General features: G+C 39.3%; 2 protein-coding genes across 2 annotated transcripts; both read right to left on the bottom strand.

The window, feature by feature from the left end:
- Positions 1-75: 75 nt before the first annotated feature.
- On the bottom strand, positions 76-9,678 carry utp3 (UTP3 small subunit processome component). Its single transcript, XM_022209802.2, has 16 exons — positions 9,468-9,678; positions 9,067-9,154; positions 6,737-6,793; positions 6,587-6,643; positions 6,386-6,500; positions 6,240-6,308; positions 6,012-6,133; positions 5,744-5,899; positions 5,105-5,176; positions 2,726-2,766; positions 2,551-2,647; positions 1,815-1,952; positions 982-1,112; positions 838-904; positions 488-595; positions 76-363 (listed from the first exon to the last, which is right to left on the bottom strand). Exons 1-16 carry the CDS (start codon positions 9,482-9,484, stop codon positions 274-276), a joined length of 1,425 nt encoding a protein of 474 aa, XP_022065494.1. The 5' UTR covers positions 9,485-9,678; the 3' UTR covers positions 76-273.
- Positions 9,679-10,433: 755 nt separating this feature from the next.
- On the bottom strand, positions 10,434-17,134 carry fam83e (family with sequence similarity 83 member E). The gene is made up of 7 exons (XM_022209786.2): positions 16,676-17,134; positions 16,061-16,207; positions 14,164-14,288; positions 13,645-14,079; positions 12,882-13,110; positions 12,593-12,793; positions 10,434-11,772 (listed from the first exon to the last, which is right to left on the bottom strand). The coding sequence occupies exons 1-7, from the start codon at positions 17,132-17,134 to the stop codon at positions 11,590-11,592; spliced, it is 1,779 nt and encodes a 592-aa protein (XP_022065478.2). The 3' UTR covers positions 10,434-11,589.
- Positions 17,135-17,680: the final 546 nt, after the last annotated feature.

Genomic DNA, 17,680 nt, shown 5'->3' with positions numbered 1-17,680 from the left:
CTGTTTTTGTATTTTAAAATGGGTATTGAAGGTTATAATGTTGTCTCTGTACAGAGACAAGATACAAGTTATGGACAGATTTTAAAATGTTTATTTACATGGCCCAATAATCTAGTGCAGGAAAACATTTTAAGGTTTTACAACAATGACTGCTGCATAATCACTTACATGCACTACTACACAGCTCACCTATAATAAACATTTAAAATTACAGACTGGTGTTTTTTCGATCCCATGGCAACACCGGGCAGCATATTTTGAACTTGCTCTTGTTTACTTAAGTTTGACGCTCTTCTTGACACCAGCACGAATACCAGACATCTCTCCGCTGTATCTCGTTTCCTCTCGACGGACCTCACGGACCTGGAGAAAATGAACACCACATTCTTCATTCACACTGATCAAACTACAGACAGTCCCTGGAAGCTTTGTGATGCACTTCAGTAACGCTAATAAATATGGTTTCATCTGTGTGTGGTATACAAACCTGGCCCTTTCTGCGGATTTTAGCCCGCCTGAACTTTTCTCTGTGCTTGACTCTGGGATTACGGTCAATTTTCTTCCTCTTTGGTGTGAGCCCCTTGTTCTTAGCCATCTGTGGAATTGTTAGAAGAGTTTAAGACTGTAGAAAGTGTTCAAGAGCACAGGAAGTGTTTATAAGAGTGTGGAGAGGGTTTACAAAGCCTTAAAATATATATAAATGATAAAATAAATATGATCGCTTCTTCACAGATTTGCGTCTATCACAGGGGGGTCTGGAACAGAAACCCCACAATAGTTGAGAGACCGCTGTATATTCATGCCATATGTCTGTGTATGAACGGTGTCACTCTGTACCTGGTAGGTGATTCCTCTCTTAGCATCTTTATCTTCCTCCTCATCCTCACCCTCATTCTCTTCCAACCTGCATCAAATTAAGAATGAGTCAGGCCCCAGTTTATTTCTGTCCAAACCACCATTTGAGACTTGGATCATTCTTACTCTTCAGCTTCTGGTTTGCTGCTCTTCCTCTTCAGTTTCATCCGTTCCTCCACTTCTCTGTAGAAACGCAAAGCTGCTTCCTCATCCAGGTCAGAGTCTGAGTCCTCCTCAGGCGTCGTGTCTCCAGCATCCTGGATTTAATGTGCACTCATTAGCATTTTATGTTAAACATCAGCAACAGCTTCTAAATGAAAGAGCCGGTCAGATCAGTTAACCCTCTGGACTCCAAGCAGTGTGGGACCATGCCTTTCACTCTCATCACCTGTTTACTCACTGTGGGCTAATTTTATACTGCAATATAAAGTCCTGCACCTCTATGGACACAGAACAATCATGACTAGAAGTAGAGAGAACTCAAAAAAAAATAAATGAGTGGTTTTCTTGGAGCTACACAGCTGTAGTTATCCAGTAGAAGACTCTTACTTGCTTAGTTAAATCCAGGTGGCGACTTTATTTTTTGGAACAGGCAGTGCATTATGGGAGTGTTGGGATTATGGGAGGCTGAGGAGCACAACATTTTAAGAACAGGTTCGTGCAAGAAGTTTATTTTTGGCTCTTTTTTTTTTTTTGACAGACGTAGAATAAAGTCATTTTTATCCAATATCAAAATTTTAAACTTAGACTGGAATTCATGATGGACCACATGCCAGACATGATAAATTGAAGGACTGCTGAAAGAATAAAAATCTGTTGATTCTCTTTTTTTTTTAAATTCTAGCTATGATTAATTGTGTAATTTTGCCATCTTTTAAAAAGAAAACGCGCCCTTAAAAACATTATAGCGTTTAGAGAGTTAATGATTATACCCAGAAAAAACAACACCAAAATCTCACCTTTTCCTTCTTACTGGAGACTCTGGTTTTCTTGCCCTCCGCTGGCTGGCTGCTGGTTTTTCCTTTTACCTCACCAGCTAGTAGCTGGCGAAACTCTGGCGCAAGCCGAGCATCTACTGCACCGAGTTCATTGATGAGCTGAAGGAGTCAGTAAAACAGAGGGTTGTTTTGTGAGTAGTTTTCTAACTAATGTGTGTGTCTGTGCGTGAAGTCGTTTCATGATTCTGTCTGTTTCCTCCCCTCCTGTCGAGCTTGAAGCACTGTCTAAAGCTGCGTTTCATTTCTTCGTTCATACATACAAAAGCACATGTCAGTGTGAATGAAGACGTGAAGCTACAAGACACTGATTCATGAATAATCACTCCTCATGTTGTGACAGGCTGCACTGATGGAACAGCTTCACCATGCTATTATCACATTAAAGGTCAATTGAATGTTTCAGTGAGAATGTCTGTACGTCAATATTTGCACAGCATTAAAGGAACATTCCCTGATAAACTTTATATACCTGTTGCCATGGTAAATCATAGTATCAGAGCTCCACTGAGTTTTCGTGTCATTCAACAAGTGCATGTTTACCTCAGAGTGAAGCTACAGACAATGATTGAAGGAACCGTGGACAGCTGTTCTGCAACTGAAAACTCTGAGTTTCAAGGTCTCGAGGTTCAGAGATAATTTCAGAGTTAGTATAACCTGCTTTTTGAAATGTGCCTCAGGTGTAAACGTGTTGACTTACATTTCTGTAGGTGAGCAGTCTCTCAATCACAGGGTGGTTGTGAGCAGGAATTCGTTTTGCTTTCAGCACCAAGTAGAAACTGATGTTTGTGCAATAACTGCGGAAAGAAAGAACCGTTATTCAGTGATGTACCGTGGCATGGCTTTGTCCCTTGTAATGCAAACATTTAACTTACTTGAGATAAAGTTGCTGTTTTGTCTTGAGATAGTCAGCACCCTTTGGAGAGGAGAATGAAAACCATTCAGATTCATGACTACATGTTTCCTGCTACTAGAGCACGTATCCACAGCACAAGAGTACAAAAGCACCAAATATTTGTCCCTTATTCACTCAACAAAGACAAAAAAAATGTGTTACGAAAGTAAATGGAAAAAAATCCATATATTATATAACAAATAAAAAAAACCTCTAACTTCGAAAAATAATAATTTGGTTTCATTATAAACAGGCTATAGATGGAAGGTCATACAATTCACTCATGTTGAGTTGATGCTGTTTATGGCTGCTCATGTCACCACGCTTGTAACACTTCAAAACCGTTTGCACTGAGGGCATTATGAAAAGCACAATTTTATTATGTCACTTTTTGCAGCACAAAAACAACAGCCCAAGATGGAGAGTTAAGCTAGAAGCTTGTCTGTAACCACCTCCAGCAATGATAAACTTTAAGTTACAAGTCAACATGGACTGTACTGAAGGTTATATAGTTTTCATTTTTCCCGTGATTAAATGTGTAAACAGGCTGGAAGAATGAAGAATCAATCGAAATTCAATCCAGTAAAAATATTAACGAAACATCAAATGTTTTGAGTTGATTTCAGACTACACTCAACAAAAACATAAACGCAACACTTTTGTCACTTTTGTTTTTGGTCCCGTTTTTTATGAGATGAACTCAAAGATCTTAAACTTTTTCCACAAACACAATATCACCATTTCTCTCAAATATTGTTCACAAATCTGTCTAAATCTGTGATAGTGAGCACTTCTCCTTTGCTGAGATAATCCATCCCACCTCACAGGTGTGCCATATCAAGATGCTGATTAGACACCATGATTAGTGCACAGGTGTGCCTTAGACTGCCCACAATAAAAGGCCACTCTGAAAGGTGCAGTTTTATTGGGAGGGTCCACTCCTCTTCAATGGCTGTGTGAAGTTGCTGGATATTGGCGGGAACTGGTACACGCTGTCATATACACTGATCCAGAGCATCCCAAACATGCTCAATGGGTGACATGTCCGGTGAGTATGCTGGCCATGCAAGAACTGGGACGTTTTCAGCTTCCAAGAATTGTGTCCAGATCCTTGCAGCATGGGGCCGTGCATTATCCTGCTGCAACATGAGGTGATGCTCTTGGATGTACGGCACAACAACAGGCCTCAGGATCTCGTCATGGTATCTCTGTGCATTCAAAATGCCATCAATAAAATGCACCTGTGCTCTTCGTCCAGAACAGACGCCTGCCCATACCATAACCCCACCGCCACCATGGGCCACTCCATCCACAACGCCTTTGGAGACGGCTTATGGTAGAGAAATGAACATTCAATACACCAGCAACAGCTCTGGTTGACATTCCTGCTGTCAGCATGCCAATTGCACGCTCCCTCAAATCTTGCCATATGATGATAATGAATGTGATAAAACTGCACCTTTCAGAGTGGCCTTTTATTGTGGGCAGTCTAAGGCACACCTGTGCACTAATCATGGTGTCTAATCGGCATCTTGATATGGCACACCTGTGAGGTGGGATGGATTATCTCAGCAAAGGAGAAGTGCTCACTATCACAGATTTAGACAGATTTGTGAACAATATTTGAGAGAAATGGTGATATTGTGTATGTGGAAAAAGTTTAAGATCTTTGAGTTCATCTCATTAAAAAAATGGGAGCAAAAACAAAAGTGTTTCCTTTATATTTCTGAGTGTATTTCTGATCTACCAGAAAAAATACTGTCACTGACTGTTCTGTGTGATTGTACTTTTATAAAACATCAAACCTGCAATAACTTTTTGTGGCCACTCGAAAGCAGCAATTTCATATCTAACAATAAAATCGTAACATTGATCCCTATTTGGAGTGTCTGACCACCTGGCAAATGTAAGTCCAGCATTTACTCTATTACAGTTCAGTTTTGGTCTCTTCCCATTTGTGAAGATGATATCAAGTTACTGAGCCACTAAGTGTTTTTGTAAAACAGTTAAGTGGTCATTGTGTCTTTCTGGTGTGGTCAAAATGTTTTTATCATAGAAAACAGTAGCATTTAGTGGTTGACAGTCACAGCATGAGTGGCAAGTCTGAATCAAAACAGCAAAGTTGCAATCAGGACAGCTAAATATTATGCTAAAATTCAATGTAAAGCCAAGAAATGCAGCAGATCCAGGTGACGATTCTCTGTAGGTTTATCATAACTAACAAACTTCATCTACTTCATCAAATTGTTTGGGTTGTTTTTGCATTTTTATATGCTAAACTGGTATTGTTGTAAACTGATTCATCCACTGTAAAAGTTGTGACAAATCCATAGACTGAAATGAGGTTAAGTTCACCCACCTTCCCTGCTGGGATCTTTCCATCCTTCACCATTTGTACGAGGGGCTGCAGCTCATCTTTCAGTTCAGTGAGCTGCACACGTCACACAGAAACAGGAATAATTCACAGTAATATGCTGTTCTGACTTAGCCCTCATCAGTACACACAGCAGTATTTCATCTGTTTCCTATTTCTGTACCTGTCCACATCCTCTCAATGTGTGTCTTCCTAAAACATGTGTCGTCTATAGATACAAATAAGAAAGAAACAATGAAACTACTATTGATGATTACAAACGTGTATTGTTTACAATATTAACGCAAGAACTCCTGAACTGAAATGAAACGCCATGCAACAGCAGCAGTCATCACAAGAGCAACAAAACACAAACATACATAAATAAAAAATGCACAGGCCAGCTGGGGTCCTCATGGACCCAAATGATTTTTCTATATATTCACCACAAACCTGGTTGGAATCAAATAAGCTTGCGGGGGACAACTACCTAAAGGGACTGAAAAATCCGACTTATAAATAAAAAAAATATGACAACTTATACAATTCTGTGTACTGATGAGGGTCAAACACCTAAAGGCCTCTTCAGTCTGGGTTTGTTTTGGGTTGTAAAGGTTGTTAATGTGTTTTTCGTGTATGTCTTACCTTTGCCTTGAAGTCCTGAATGAGTTCAAGCAGCTCTGGCGATTCCTTTTTCAAAAGCTTCATCTTTTCCTTCTGAGACATCTGCTTGAGGTCTTTCACAATCCTCTCCTGTTTGTCCACAGTCTCGCTTTCATCCTTCTCCTCCACCACAAATTCCTTCATTTAAGGAGACACATAAAACAACCAGATCCATGAAAGAGGACATTGGAATCATTATCACATGACGAATTCACCGCAAGCGTACTAGAGAGTTTTACTACAAAATTACCTGAAAAAAGTTTAAATCATAATCCTCCTCGCTCAGATTCGCAGCTAAACGTTTCTGGATATTTTTGGCCTCTTCTTCTTCCTCTTGTTCCTCAGCTTCCAGCTCTTCTTGTGATTTCCCTTCTGTAATAAGACATTTAAAAGGTTATATAAGTAAACGTCAGCCACACAGATGGCAAAATCATGACAAAATGCCTCAAAAAAATGGCTGGAGATAAAAGACGCTCACTGGTGGTCACATAATCCGAGTCATAGAACATTTTCTTCCTGGTGCCCCACGCCATTTCATTGGGAAGATCTGTGGAAGAGAAACAGTTAAGCAGCCTCGTTCAACAGCAAAACACACACTGAAAAAACATCATGTCCACCGTTTACCTTCATCCTTTTTCCCCTCCAGATCACTCTCCATGTCTGTCCCCTCTTCCTCGTTCTCTTCATCCTCCTCCTCTTCCTCATCTGACTCAGAATCGTCCAGGGCCATCACTTCCTCCTGCGAAATTCACATGAGCTCGAATTTGTTCATGAAACAACATTTACGTTCCGATGCTGCATCCAAATAAAGACAGAAGCCCTCACCTCGTCATCCAGGTCCTCCTCGTCGCTCTCCATCTGAACACCGCGGGCGAGAAGTTTCTGAGGCAAAGAAACCGCAGCAGAAGAAGTTAGAGAGCACGACAACACCAGCAGCACACACTGAACAGTAAACACCTGATGAGAGGAACTTACTGCAATCTTCTCATCGTGAAACTCGTCGATTTTGTCCTTTGTGTACTGTGACGACTTCTAAAACAGAAAAGAGAAGACGGTGTTGAAAATAACAAGCCCAAAAACAAAAGCAGAGTTGATGTGATGAAAGCTGGTAGCTGGGTAAGAAGTGGCTGGGAGACAAACTGTTGAATCAATGCCACAACATGAGACCACACTAATCTTAAACACTTTTTTAATCTGACACTGCTCATAATGTCAGATTGTGCTTTTTAGGGTAAAATAACAGGTTAAGTTAGAGAAAGAGTTCGACATTCAAACCCGTTAAAGCACCAAGGACAAACAATTAGGAATTAAATTGAGACTGACCGAGCCTTTGCTGCCCCTAATCTCTGGAACATTTTACCTTTTCACATAAGCCTGTTCAGACTTTTAAGTCGCTGCTGAAGACCCATCTTTTTTCACTGGAATCCTAGTGGAGTCGGGTGTTGCACCCCGACTTCATTTTTCTATTGTGTTATAAGCTTATTTTTATACTATTTTTCATTGCTGATAAATGACTGATTTATTGTTTACTGATTTGTTTTGCACATCACTTCGGTTCAACTCTTGTTTTCAAATGTGCTTTATGACTATGTTTGACTTCAAATACTTTCATTTTCAATTTAAGACCACGTACGTACTTTGTTTTGTCTGATGTCATACCAGCTGCTTCGTTGTTGGCTCTGGTAAACACTTCTAAATCTAAACACTTCAACAGTCAAAACACTGTCGCTGTCACTGGGTGCAAACTCAGAAAACAAATGAAGAAGATTCATGAGAAACAAAGCATGAGCCCCTGATATACAGGAGGGCTGGTGCCTTTAAGAAGGTGAGGAACAAAATCCCCAAATATCTGGGTGACCCATGAGTTATGTTTTCGGTCACAATAATGAAGACTTTTATAGATTCTGAACTTACATTTTTAGGTGAACTGCATGCACTGATATGATTTTTTTCAGCCAACTATTAATACAGTTACCATATGCTGGATGCATAGAGTATAATAAAAACTTAGCTCTCTTGTGTACCATACGTCACAAAAAAAAATTAAATGTGAAAACTGTTTGGGCTATATCTGTAAACGTATAAACACTCTGTAAGGCAAGATGACTGGTATAACTTTACATGTGAGCTGATGGCATTTCACTGAGGATTACCCCCTATAACTGTAATGTGACACAAAAGTGTTGTACGACAAGAACGTCTGTGGGAAACACAAGCAAGTTCATAGTTGGCAACTCTGTTTGAATAGGTTGTTTGAGCAGCTTTGCTGATTTGATAACATTGACAAATGTTACAGAACTGCAAATAAGTGTCAATCAGTTGTGACATTTATTAATCAATCTACGAAGATAAAAAGATTTGAAAACGTGCTGCATTCATCTTTATGTGTGGTCAACACTATTGAACAATGTCCCACCAACAGCACTACATGCCCGGTTACACTTCAAATAAAAACCTCTTAGGACTGAAGAATAAATGATAAAAACTTCTCTTTTAGTTAAACATGAAAACCTAAACAAACAAAGACATGTTAACAAAGCTGTGTGCTCAAATGTGGATTGTTTTGACACCAAGATGTTTAATGTTAATGTAAAAAATCAGCTCCAAATATCTATTTCTGGTCACCCTGAATACTAATATTTGGAATCAGACAAACTAAAACAAATCAGTCGATCTTGAATTTGTATGGGACTTTGTTGTGGACCAAACCGGAGCTTCAGCAATCGATTAAGTAGTTGTAAACTATTGAAAAACATCTTTTAAAAAAAAAAAAAAAAAAAAAGTCAAATGTTTTGATTACAGGTTTATTAAATGGAATCTTTTCTGGTTTCCTTTCTCCTCTATGACATCTGTTGAAGTAAACGGCTATAGTCACCCCCTAGTGTCACCCATTTATTCCAGCAACCATTCTTATTGATAGCTTCCTTTCCTTTTGTTGTCTTCAAGCCTCTTTGATTCCATCACCTTTTTCTATTGATAACTGTCTGAAGGAGCATTTGCTTTCTTACACTCTGCATTTGATCAGGAGATATATGTAAATCAGCCACTATTCCCTTCTGTATTTACATACCATTTTCTGAAATGCTATAGACCCTCAACAAATCAGTTGTTCGAGAAAATAAGAAACAGATTCAGACTGAAAATAATTGTTAGATGCAGCCCTGGTTCTACTTTTACATGTTGGAATGTGGTCCCTTCAGAAGACTGTTTTGGTATACTGAGCCCCTGTTTTTACACATGTACAGGTTGTTCTCAGCAGGATGAATCACAACACTGGATCAGACAGAAATCACAGAATCTTTTACCTTATCAGGGACAGGCATGTTCTTGAAGCCTTCAGGGTCATCTTCATCATACTGCTTAGTCTTTTTTGGCCTCTGTACTGGTTTACCCCTAAAGTGGAAAAATAGGAGACAGACAAATGGTTAAATCTCTGCTCTGTAACACGGCTTTGATATATATCACTCTACCATACTGCACTGCATCATTGTACAGCTTTACTTCGCATTACACACATTTTATCACAGATCAGCAGAGAAATGTAGAACTCCTGGGATAAAACCAAGAAATTATCAAATGTACAGCAGCTACAGATTATTAAAAATGCAGTCTACTAACTGTTTATGAGTCCGAGAAAGACAGAAAAACATTACATCGCAATGAAAAGAACACGATGAAGATTTTAGCTAACTTTAGTCAAACTCACCGTTTCGCTCGAACCATGATGGAAACAAGTTAAACTATGCTGCTACACGTTAACAACAAAGACAAGGTGATGCAAGGAGAACCACGTTCAGCTAATGAATATATCTGCACATTCAAAAGAAAGAAAAATGTTTTAAATAGTCCAGTTGAGTTGAACACATTCAACACTGGTTAGCATGTGCTTCCGTGATTTCTTCTTCGTCTCTACTTTAAATGGCAGCCTAAAAGGAAATGTGAACCTCCCGCCACCTACCGGGCTGGAAGTGTAACAACACAACTGCATTTACACAAATTACTCCTGAAGTAGCAATAGAATACAAATGAATGTGCAGTGACAGAAAAAACACACTGGAAAGGCTGACAGATGACCTCGATATATTTATCAGACGAAAATAAGATTATAAACACAGATTAAGCGTTTATTTCTGAATTACTTCAAAGCAGAAGCGGCTGTTAGATATTGAGAAAAAACTAAATATTTATTCATATGAAAATTGTTAATTGTTTTTGTCGATATTGCATCTTTCCCCCAAAGGACATCTAAATAAATCACTCATACAATGTTCATCAATACTTTCAATTTCATGTACATTATCTCAGTACTAAATTTCAGTTTGAAGTGCAATGTTTCATTATCATGTTTAATAATAATTTACTTAATCAGAACCATCATTATAAGTACTGCAAATATATTCTAGTCTTAATTTAGCTTAATCTTGTATGTGCTACATTTATTGTCATATTATGTAATTTTGTTTTCTGAGAAATATCTGGCAAGAATTCGCAAAGCTAAGTCTATTTTTTTAAATCTCCAACAATCATTTAATTCTTCCTTCTTTTTTAAATTTTGATTATGCCAGCCTTAAATTGATTTTAGGGAACACATATAAATTAGATTTTTTGTTCATTTTTTAAACATTTTTTTCGATTAAAAGTTAGTCAGTAGCTATTTTGTTTGGGGAGACGGTTTTTTTTATTGTTGCTCTTTTTAATTTATTTTAGAACACTGTAGATTCCAAGAAATTTCTCCAATTTACCAGGAATATGTGGCAGCTTTGATGTATTTCTGCGCATTTTTCTTGACCAACGAAGTGTGACCTTTAAAGGCTGTAATTGTAAAATATTTTGTTACACTTTCAGAAAAAAATCACAAAAATGCCTGCTGTCTCTATCTGCACTAAACTTTTTATATCCTATGAGCACAAGTTTCAAATGTTCCTCATAAACCTTTTGTCATAAATCGATATTCCTGCTGTTCTGTGTAAAGCTGCATAAGATCGTAAGAAAGAAGAGGATGCAAGGACACAGATCTGCACATTCTAGAGAAAGGAACGCTATTAAGTCGTATATAATAAACTTCAAGGCAGGAAGAGATTATTTTTTAACTTTGATCGTCAGAGATGAGTTTTGAGGGGTTAAATTAGTGAACAGAAAAGGACTTTAATGTGAAGAAAAACTTCTTCGTGTCTTTTACCTTCTAATTCAGGCAGATCTTGTCCCACATCTCCTGGCAAGTCTTTTCAATTTATGACTATCTTCTTAATATTTTTTTCCAAAATTTCCAGAAACTCTCCACAGATTTGAGAAATGTTTAATAAAATTAAAGCTGCAAGCAGTGATGGACAGGTCCTCGCATCCTTGCTGGTCGGCGAATCCACGCATGTCCACCAGGTGGCGTTGCGACCGACAGTGTATATCTATCTATCTACAAATACTGTTGCACCTCGACTATTTTTGGACCCTAAGCACTATTACTTTTACAAATCTCAAGCAAACTGTCCATCCACAATCTCTCTTTTTTTTTCTAAATTTGCAACTACTAATTTTGCAGTAGCAGTCCAGCAAATACAACAGTTGTCATTGCTGATGGTGAGCAGCATTAACAGAAGTACTTCATTTATTTTAAACATACTGTACATGCAGAACATTTCATCTTAATCAGATTTAGAGAGGCAGCAATTCAACAGATTCAATTTATATACAATCTACATGACAGTAGTTTTATTTCCACATTCATTGTCTGTTAACACTGCAGATATCCAAAGTATCCGCTACTTGCAGCTGCCTTTCCTCTGTGACATAAGATCACAACATATTGTTCATGTACTCTCCTTCATCGCTCCTCATTCCTGCTCTCCCTCCTTCTCTGCCAGTGGCTTCCTCCAGTCCATGTGGAGAGTATAGCTGGCGCTGCGAGGCCTCTCTTTGGGCAGGAAGGACTTTGGAGTTCTGTACAATGTAGATTTTAGTTCATCGTTCCTCTTCCTCATCAGGGCCAAAGCAGGTGTCATGTAATCCGGTTCATACTGGGAAAGAAAAAAGAGCTCGTTTGATTTAAATGTATGGAATACTGCACAGTTTTGAGGTAACCACATCTGATTTGAGCAACAGATAACATATTTTCACAAATAAGTGAAATATTAATTAATGCTGAGAGGTCACAGTGTGATTCAAGGGATAAAACTGATGACATTTTGCTAATTTTTTAAATTTTCCTTTGTGATACTGGACGTTTTTGCTTTCCTCGGATTGAAAGATTTCCTGACTAAGAACAATTTATGGTTTGGTTGAGCTGCTCATAAGTCAGAACAGGATCACGACTCACAAGAGAACAGGGTTTATTTTTAGGGGTCAAAAGCTAAAAAGACTGAAAAACATTGAGATCTGAGATAATAGTAGTGACTTTGGTGTGTACGTTTCAGTTTTCTGCTAATATTTCTATGCTTTCCCTTATAAAAAAAAATTTTAAAATACAATTTTAAAGAATAAAGGATATCTAAAGGATCATTTTATCAAAATGAGGATAACATTTCTTTTATTTTTTGATTCACATTATCTTGCTGCAGCAGATGGTTTCATTGTTGTTTAACCAAATTTTGAGATTTCTGCCTTGAAGATGTCTGCGTCCGATCGAAATCGGTGACACTGAATAGATTTTTGTGAAAACTAGCTGCTCTAGTTTTTTGTTTTTGAGAAAACAGTTGATAATTTTTTTGCACAGACTTAGCTACGGATGGACTTCACTAAAATTATTTCTACGAACAAAAAAACAGCAAACTGCACAGTTCTTTCTGTGGGTTATTTAAGCAAATGGGGACTTTTAAAAAAAAAAATCTACACACTTACACTGGCCTTAAACCTCGGCACTGGGACTCCTCTCTCGTCTTGATTTTTGTCCGTGTCGTGAATGCTCAGATCCATCATGGACTGGGTTCGCTCAGACAAAGTAGAATTTGATCCTCCTGGAGTTCCCTGTTTAATCCTCTTCATGATGTCGCTTAGAGAGCTGAAGCTTTCAGACTGTGGCATCCTCAAGATTATAGGTTTCTAAAGGGCAGAAATGCATTTTAACATCTCCAGAAGCTTCACACTGAGGCCAGCTCAAGCATTTTGGCACCAAAGGCCAGTTACTTACTCTAGAAGATGGTTTGTTTTCCACTTTGGAAACAGGTTCCTCTGTTATGCTCTCCTCTTCCAAAATAGAGTCCCTCCTCCTCCAGCGCTCTCCTTTCTTAGCAGGTGGGAGTATCTGTGTGGGTTCTTTTGCTTCATTGTTGAGTCTCGTTGCATTTCTGTCATGTAAATTAGTTTTCTTCTCCATGGGGAGTTGCCTGTAAATAGCTTTCTCTATTTTATGCTCCATCCTGCAGGAGAATTTATATTATTTTGATATTGGATATGACATTTCAGACATAATTTATTCTGTTTGCTTCTTTTATTGTTTTCATGCTACCTCTTCAATTGTTCTGTAGCTGCTTGGTCTGTTGATAGAGGCTCTTTGTTGCTGTGAAAATAATCAAGATCTCAATTAAGGATTTGCATAAAACATTGGCAAAAAAATCTAACAGTTATGAGTTAATATTGTGTTTTTATTGGCTGCAACAAGACTCACTTGAAAACTGCTGAATCATCTGGAGGTCTGGTTGTCACTGGAGAGGTGTTTTCACAAAACCTGCTAAAAAACGAAAAGATATCAGTAAAGATTCAGTTTCAAATACTCAAAGAATACAAAAGAAGCTGAAAACGTGTTTCAAGGATTTGTTGTTAGTGTCAGTAGAGTAAATTAAAGTTAAAAAGCAATAAAATCAACAAAAAACATACAGATACAAGCATACAAATGCATGCTTTATATACATCTTCAAAACTCCCTAATGGTGTGATGAGGGGTTGTTCGGTACCTTCTCTTATCCACAAATTGGTTCACATTGTTAGCGAGTCTGTCTGTATTAGGTGTGCTTTTATCAAAGAGCATGTTGTTCTGTGGTGGCATTTCCTTGTCCACAATTTCCTCCTGTTGGCCAAAAGAACTGCCCAGAAGGCTGCCGTCTCTCTGAACAACACCCATTGCTTCCCAGTCCATGAGGAAATCAGCAGGAGGCGACGGAGGGCTGAAAATCTCAGGCTCCAGAGAGACCTGCTTTCGGAACCGAAGAGGTGGGAAGTCTTTGAGCTGATGATTCATGTGTGCATTGGTGCCCGTGACCCTCCATGTGTTGGGGACTGGGAGCGAAGCAGCAAAAAGGATCCTGAACTCCCTGTCAAAGACGTCAACAACTGGTCCACTCAGAACAGTGATGAGCTGCCGGTGCAGGTGGGCGTCCGTCCACGTGAGGCTGCAGAGAACAACAGCAGCTTGTTAACGTCCCTGTCAGGTGTGGGGACTATAAATGAAGGAAAAGAGAGGCATGTGTCTTTACCTGTAGCTGCCATGAATCACTCTCTCTAAATCCACCAGAAGGAACTTGCTTTTCATTTCCCCGACCACCATCCTTCCTGTTCTTGAACAAAAGCTTGTTCCTCCAAGAACTCGGACCCGCATGTTCTGTCAGATCGCAAGCTCAAATTGAAACTCAAGAATGCATCAAAATTTAAAAAGTTCATGCATGATGGACTGTGAATGGTCCATTGGCATATCATACACAAAGACTAGTAAACAAGACCAAGAGCCTGTGAGGCAGCACTTTGGTTAAAGCTGTATCTATTATTAAAATACAAAATCCCATAAATTTTTTCAAGGTTTCCAGGCTGATATATTCATTTAAGAGGCTGCCTAGTATTACTATGTTTGCAATGGGTGTAGCATTGCAGTGCGTCGTTCTCTTACATCAACTATGTTGCAGATAAGAATTTTTCGAACAGGTTGAGTAGCGTCGCTCCCTCTAGCTCTTTTTGTGGTAGCTTTCTTAAACCTCACTCTGGCCTGGTGATTCACTAAAGAGACTTACTTCACTTTTAAATTTTCCAGAGTGTCTTTAATCCTCAGTGAGCTCATTTTTCATACTAGCATTATATCTGTGGAGCTAATACTGAATAAATTTGGGGTTGGTTTATTTGGCTAATGATTTATTTAGCTCTAATTAGCACTAAACTCAATATTCAACTAAGGCTGATGGGAATCTCATTATGCTGTTTACTGTATAAATTTGAAGTAAACGGTGTAATCCTGCTTCAGTACATATACTTCTGAGGGGCCCTAAATCTGCTATGGGCTCCATTTTCCTTCCCTCCCAGTGTTGCCTATGAGTAGCGGTATTTTCCTCTCAAACATCACCATCCACAATTCCCCATATAGCTGAACACGACAAACCCTCCACTATGAGCTTATAGATCTAGAATTAGGTCCAGTAACTATTATTCGTTGTTGTTTTGATGCATTTAGAGTTAACACTGACACAGAACCCGTTGCACTCTATCAGAAAGCGTGAAAGAGTCGGTTATGGGGTTGGGCTGATGTGTTTGCACCAGTTTGGGCCAGAGGTTTTTATTTTTTTTTTACAGATATTCGGTCACAGAACAAACAGAATTTTTGACCTATTGATTGAGCTAGATGAAAGGTCTGGGATACAATCAAGACACTGGAATCATGGGAACCATGGAAGACCAAGTACGGATCTCTGGAGAACAGGACTGTGCCGTCCTCAGTGAAAATGACCAGAACCATTGGAGATAGTCCTGACAGATGTGGAGCATCCACTTGAGTTCTGCTGAAATTCCTTACTCTGGATGCATGGATCAAACTTTGCACCAATCTATGCAAAAGTATGCAGACTTCTTTCTCTTAGTATCATGAATACATGTATATGATCACATAAAAGTACATGAGAGTGATATTTGAGTCTGCACCCCAGAGTTAGACCAGCCATCTCTAAAGCCACATTGCTAGAAGGTTTGAAATCTGTGCAACACGTTGTTGTAGCCACTGCAAACCAGATTATCCCACCGACTCTGAATTTGAACTCAGTGTTCACCTGCTTTATAAACAGCAGCACCAGGGATGCTTTCCATTACTTAAAAAACACAGACAACACTGAATGCTGTGCGACCAGTTCAGCTGTGTTTGGTTAAATCGACATGTTACATTCCTATCATAAGCAGGCCAAGGTAAAAGACATACTTGCAGTTTATGAGATGCCTCCCTCCAGCATGTATGCAGTGTGTCAAGTTTTACATTACTTGCTTTCACCGCGTTTGAAAGAACCCTGTTGCATAATGTGCTGATCTGTCAAACTAAAATCTTCGGTTTATTCATCGCCAGTTCAAACATGAACAGAAGGATGGCTGCTGGGTGTTTGTGATTTGTACGTGTCGACTCACCGGATGCCTAAGCCTGTTGAGTGTGAAATTCTCCTGAATGGACCTTTGGTTCAGGATGATGTAGACAGGGACACCTCGGGAGGCTGCATTATGTAAATCCCCAATTATTGCACCGTCCGTCAACCTGTCTGTCACAATGGCAATTACCTGCACAGCATGGGAAATGTCACTTTAACTGGGAGAATTACTCAGAAAGAGACTTCTACTGACTAGAATCTCTAAATCGAAAACTCACAATCAGATGAAACACAAAACATACCTAAACATGTACTAAAAAAATGAAATTGAAGAAGAAACCATTAAATCATAATGTTATATTCTGGTAATAATGTATTCATTCTGCATTTTAATGTTGTAGATGGTGTAGGCTGCCACATGTCCGCATTTTAAACTGTGAGGGAGGGTTTAAACTGAAATCTTTAGAGTTTGCATATGTATATATATTTGGGAACATCTTAATTGGTAAAAGAAAAAAAGAACTAACTATGACTAAAATAATTACACAAAAAAGTAAGCTTCCCTCTGATATGTAAAAGTATAAAGCCTCCGTTTTGTGTTTCAGCTGGACTCATAAAAAGATGTGTTTATCCATAAAAACTGAATCCACTTGCGTACTTGGCTGGCCTTTTGTAAGTGCCGTCTGATGACCTCTCGGACTGGAGGTTGTCCTTCAGCAGGAGGACTGGTGTGGACCATGACGCTTCCTTGTGGCACCCAGTTGTTCTTCTCAGGCCAGCCCAGCTCCAGGTTTGGTGTCGGCATGTCTGAGTGGCAAGGGAAGTAGGTGGAACTGAAGTCTTCCTTGTCTGCGCTGCTTTCCACTGCATTTTCCTGTTGTAAGTGGTTGAAATCATAGTTCTGAGCCCAGCTGGTTATCTGGCTGACCTCTTCAGAAGATAAGAAGCATCCGGAGCGCTCAGTGCCGATGGAGCTGTAGAAGGCCTCCGGTCCTGCACTCAGGAGTCTCTCCACGGCTTCACGCTCCCTCTCACTGTGAAGGAACTCTGGGGAGGACTCATCCACTGGCAGGAAAACTACATTTTCATCCAGACTCTGTTCCTGGGAGTCTGACATGACCACAGTGCTGTTTGCCTTTAGGACTGAGAGTTACTTTTCAAAGTTCAGTAGACCATCCTTGGCCAACTCACGGGATAATTTCAGTCATCTTTCAGGCAAAAAGTCACTCCATTTCCATGCAGAGAAGAGCTGTCAGGAACAAATCAGTTATCTGTGTCAGTCTTGATAGTTCCACTTCACTCCTTTTTCACGTTTCTACATCAGCTTTATCCCCCAAAACATAAAGAAAAATGAGTTGAGTTGATTAGGTTGTCTGTCAGATTAAAGAAAAGACATGAAGATCAAGACATTGTGACGCTCACCTGCTGGCCAGTTTGTCTCTCAGTGTCACTAGTGAGCTCTCAGCAGCTGTGATTGTTCACGTGTCTCCTCCCCTGCGAGTCATCTCACTCCTCGATACACTTCCACTCCCTAATTCTGACATTGTTCTTAGATTCCACACATTCTGTGCAGCGAACCAATCTGACACCCGGTTCTGACTACGCTTTATCACCCCTGGCTTTCACTGTAGTATTTAAATTAAACCACAAAACTCTTACATTC

The sequence above is a fragment of the Acanthochromis polyacanthus genome, chromosome 5 (assembly GCF_021347895.1).
Source record: "Acanthochromis polyacanthus isolate Apoly-LR-REF ecotype Palm Island chromosome 5, KAUST_Apoly_ChrSc, whole genome shotgun sequence".
Taxonomy (NCBI): domain Eukaryota; kingdom Metazoa; phylum Chordata; class Actinopteri; family Pomacentridae; genus Acanthochromis; species Acanthochromis polyacanthus.
This window is presented reverse-complemented; position numbering and strand designations above follow the sequence as displayed.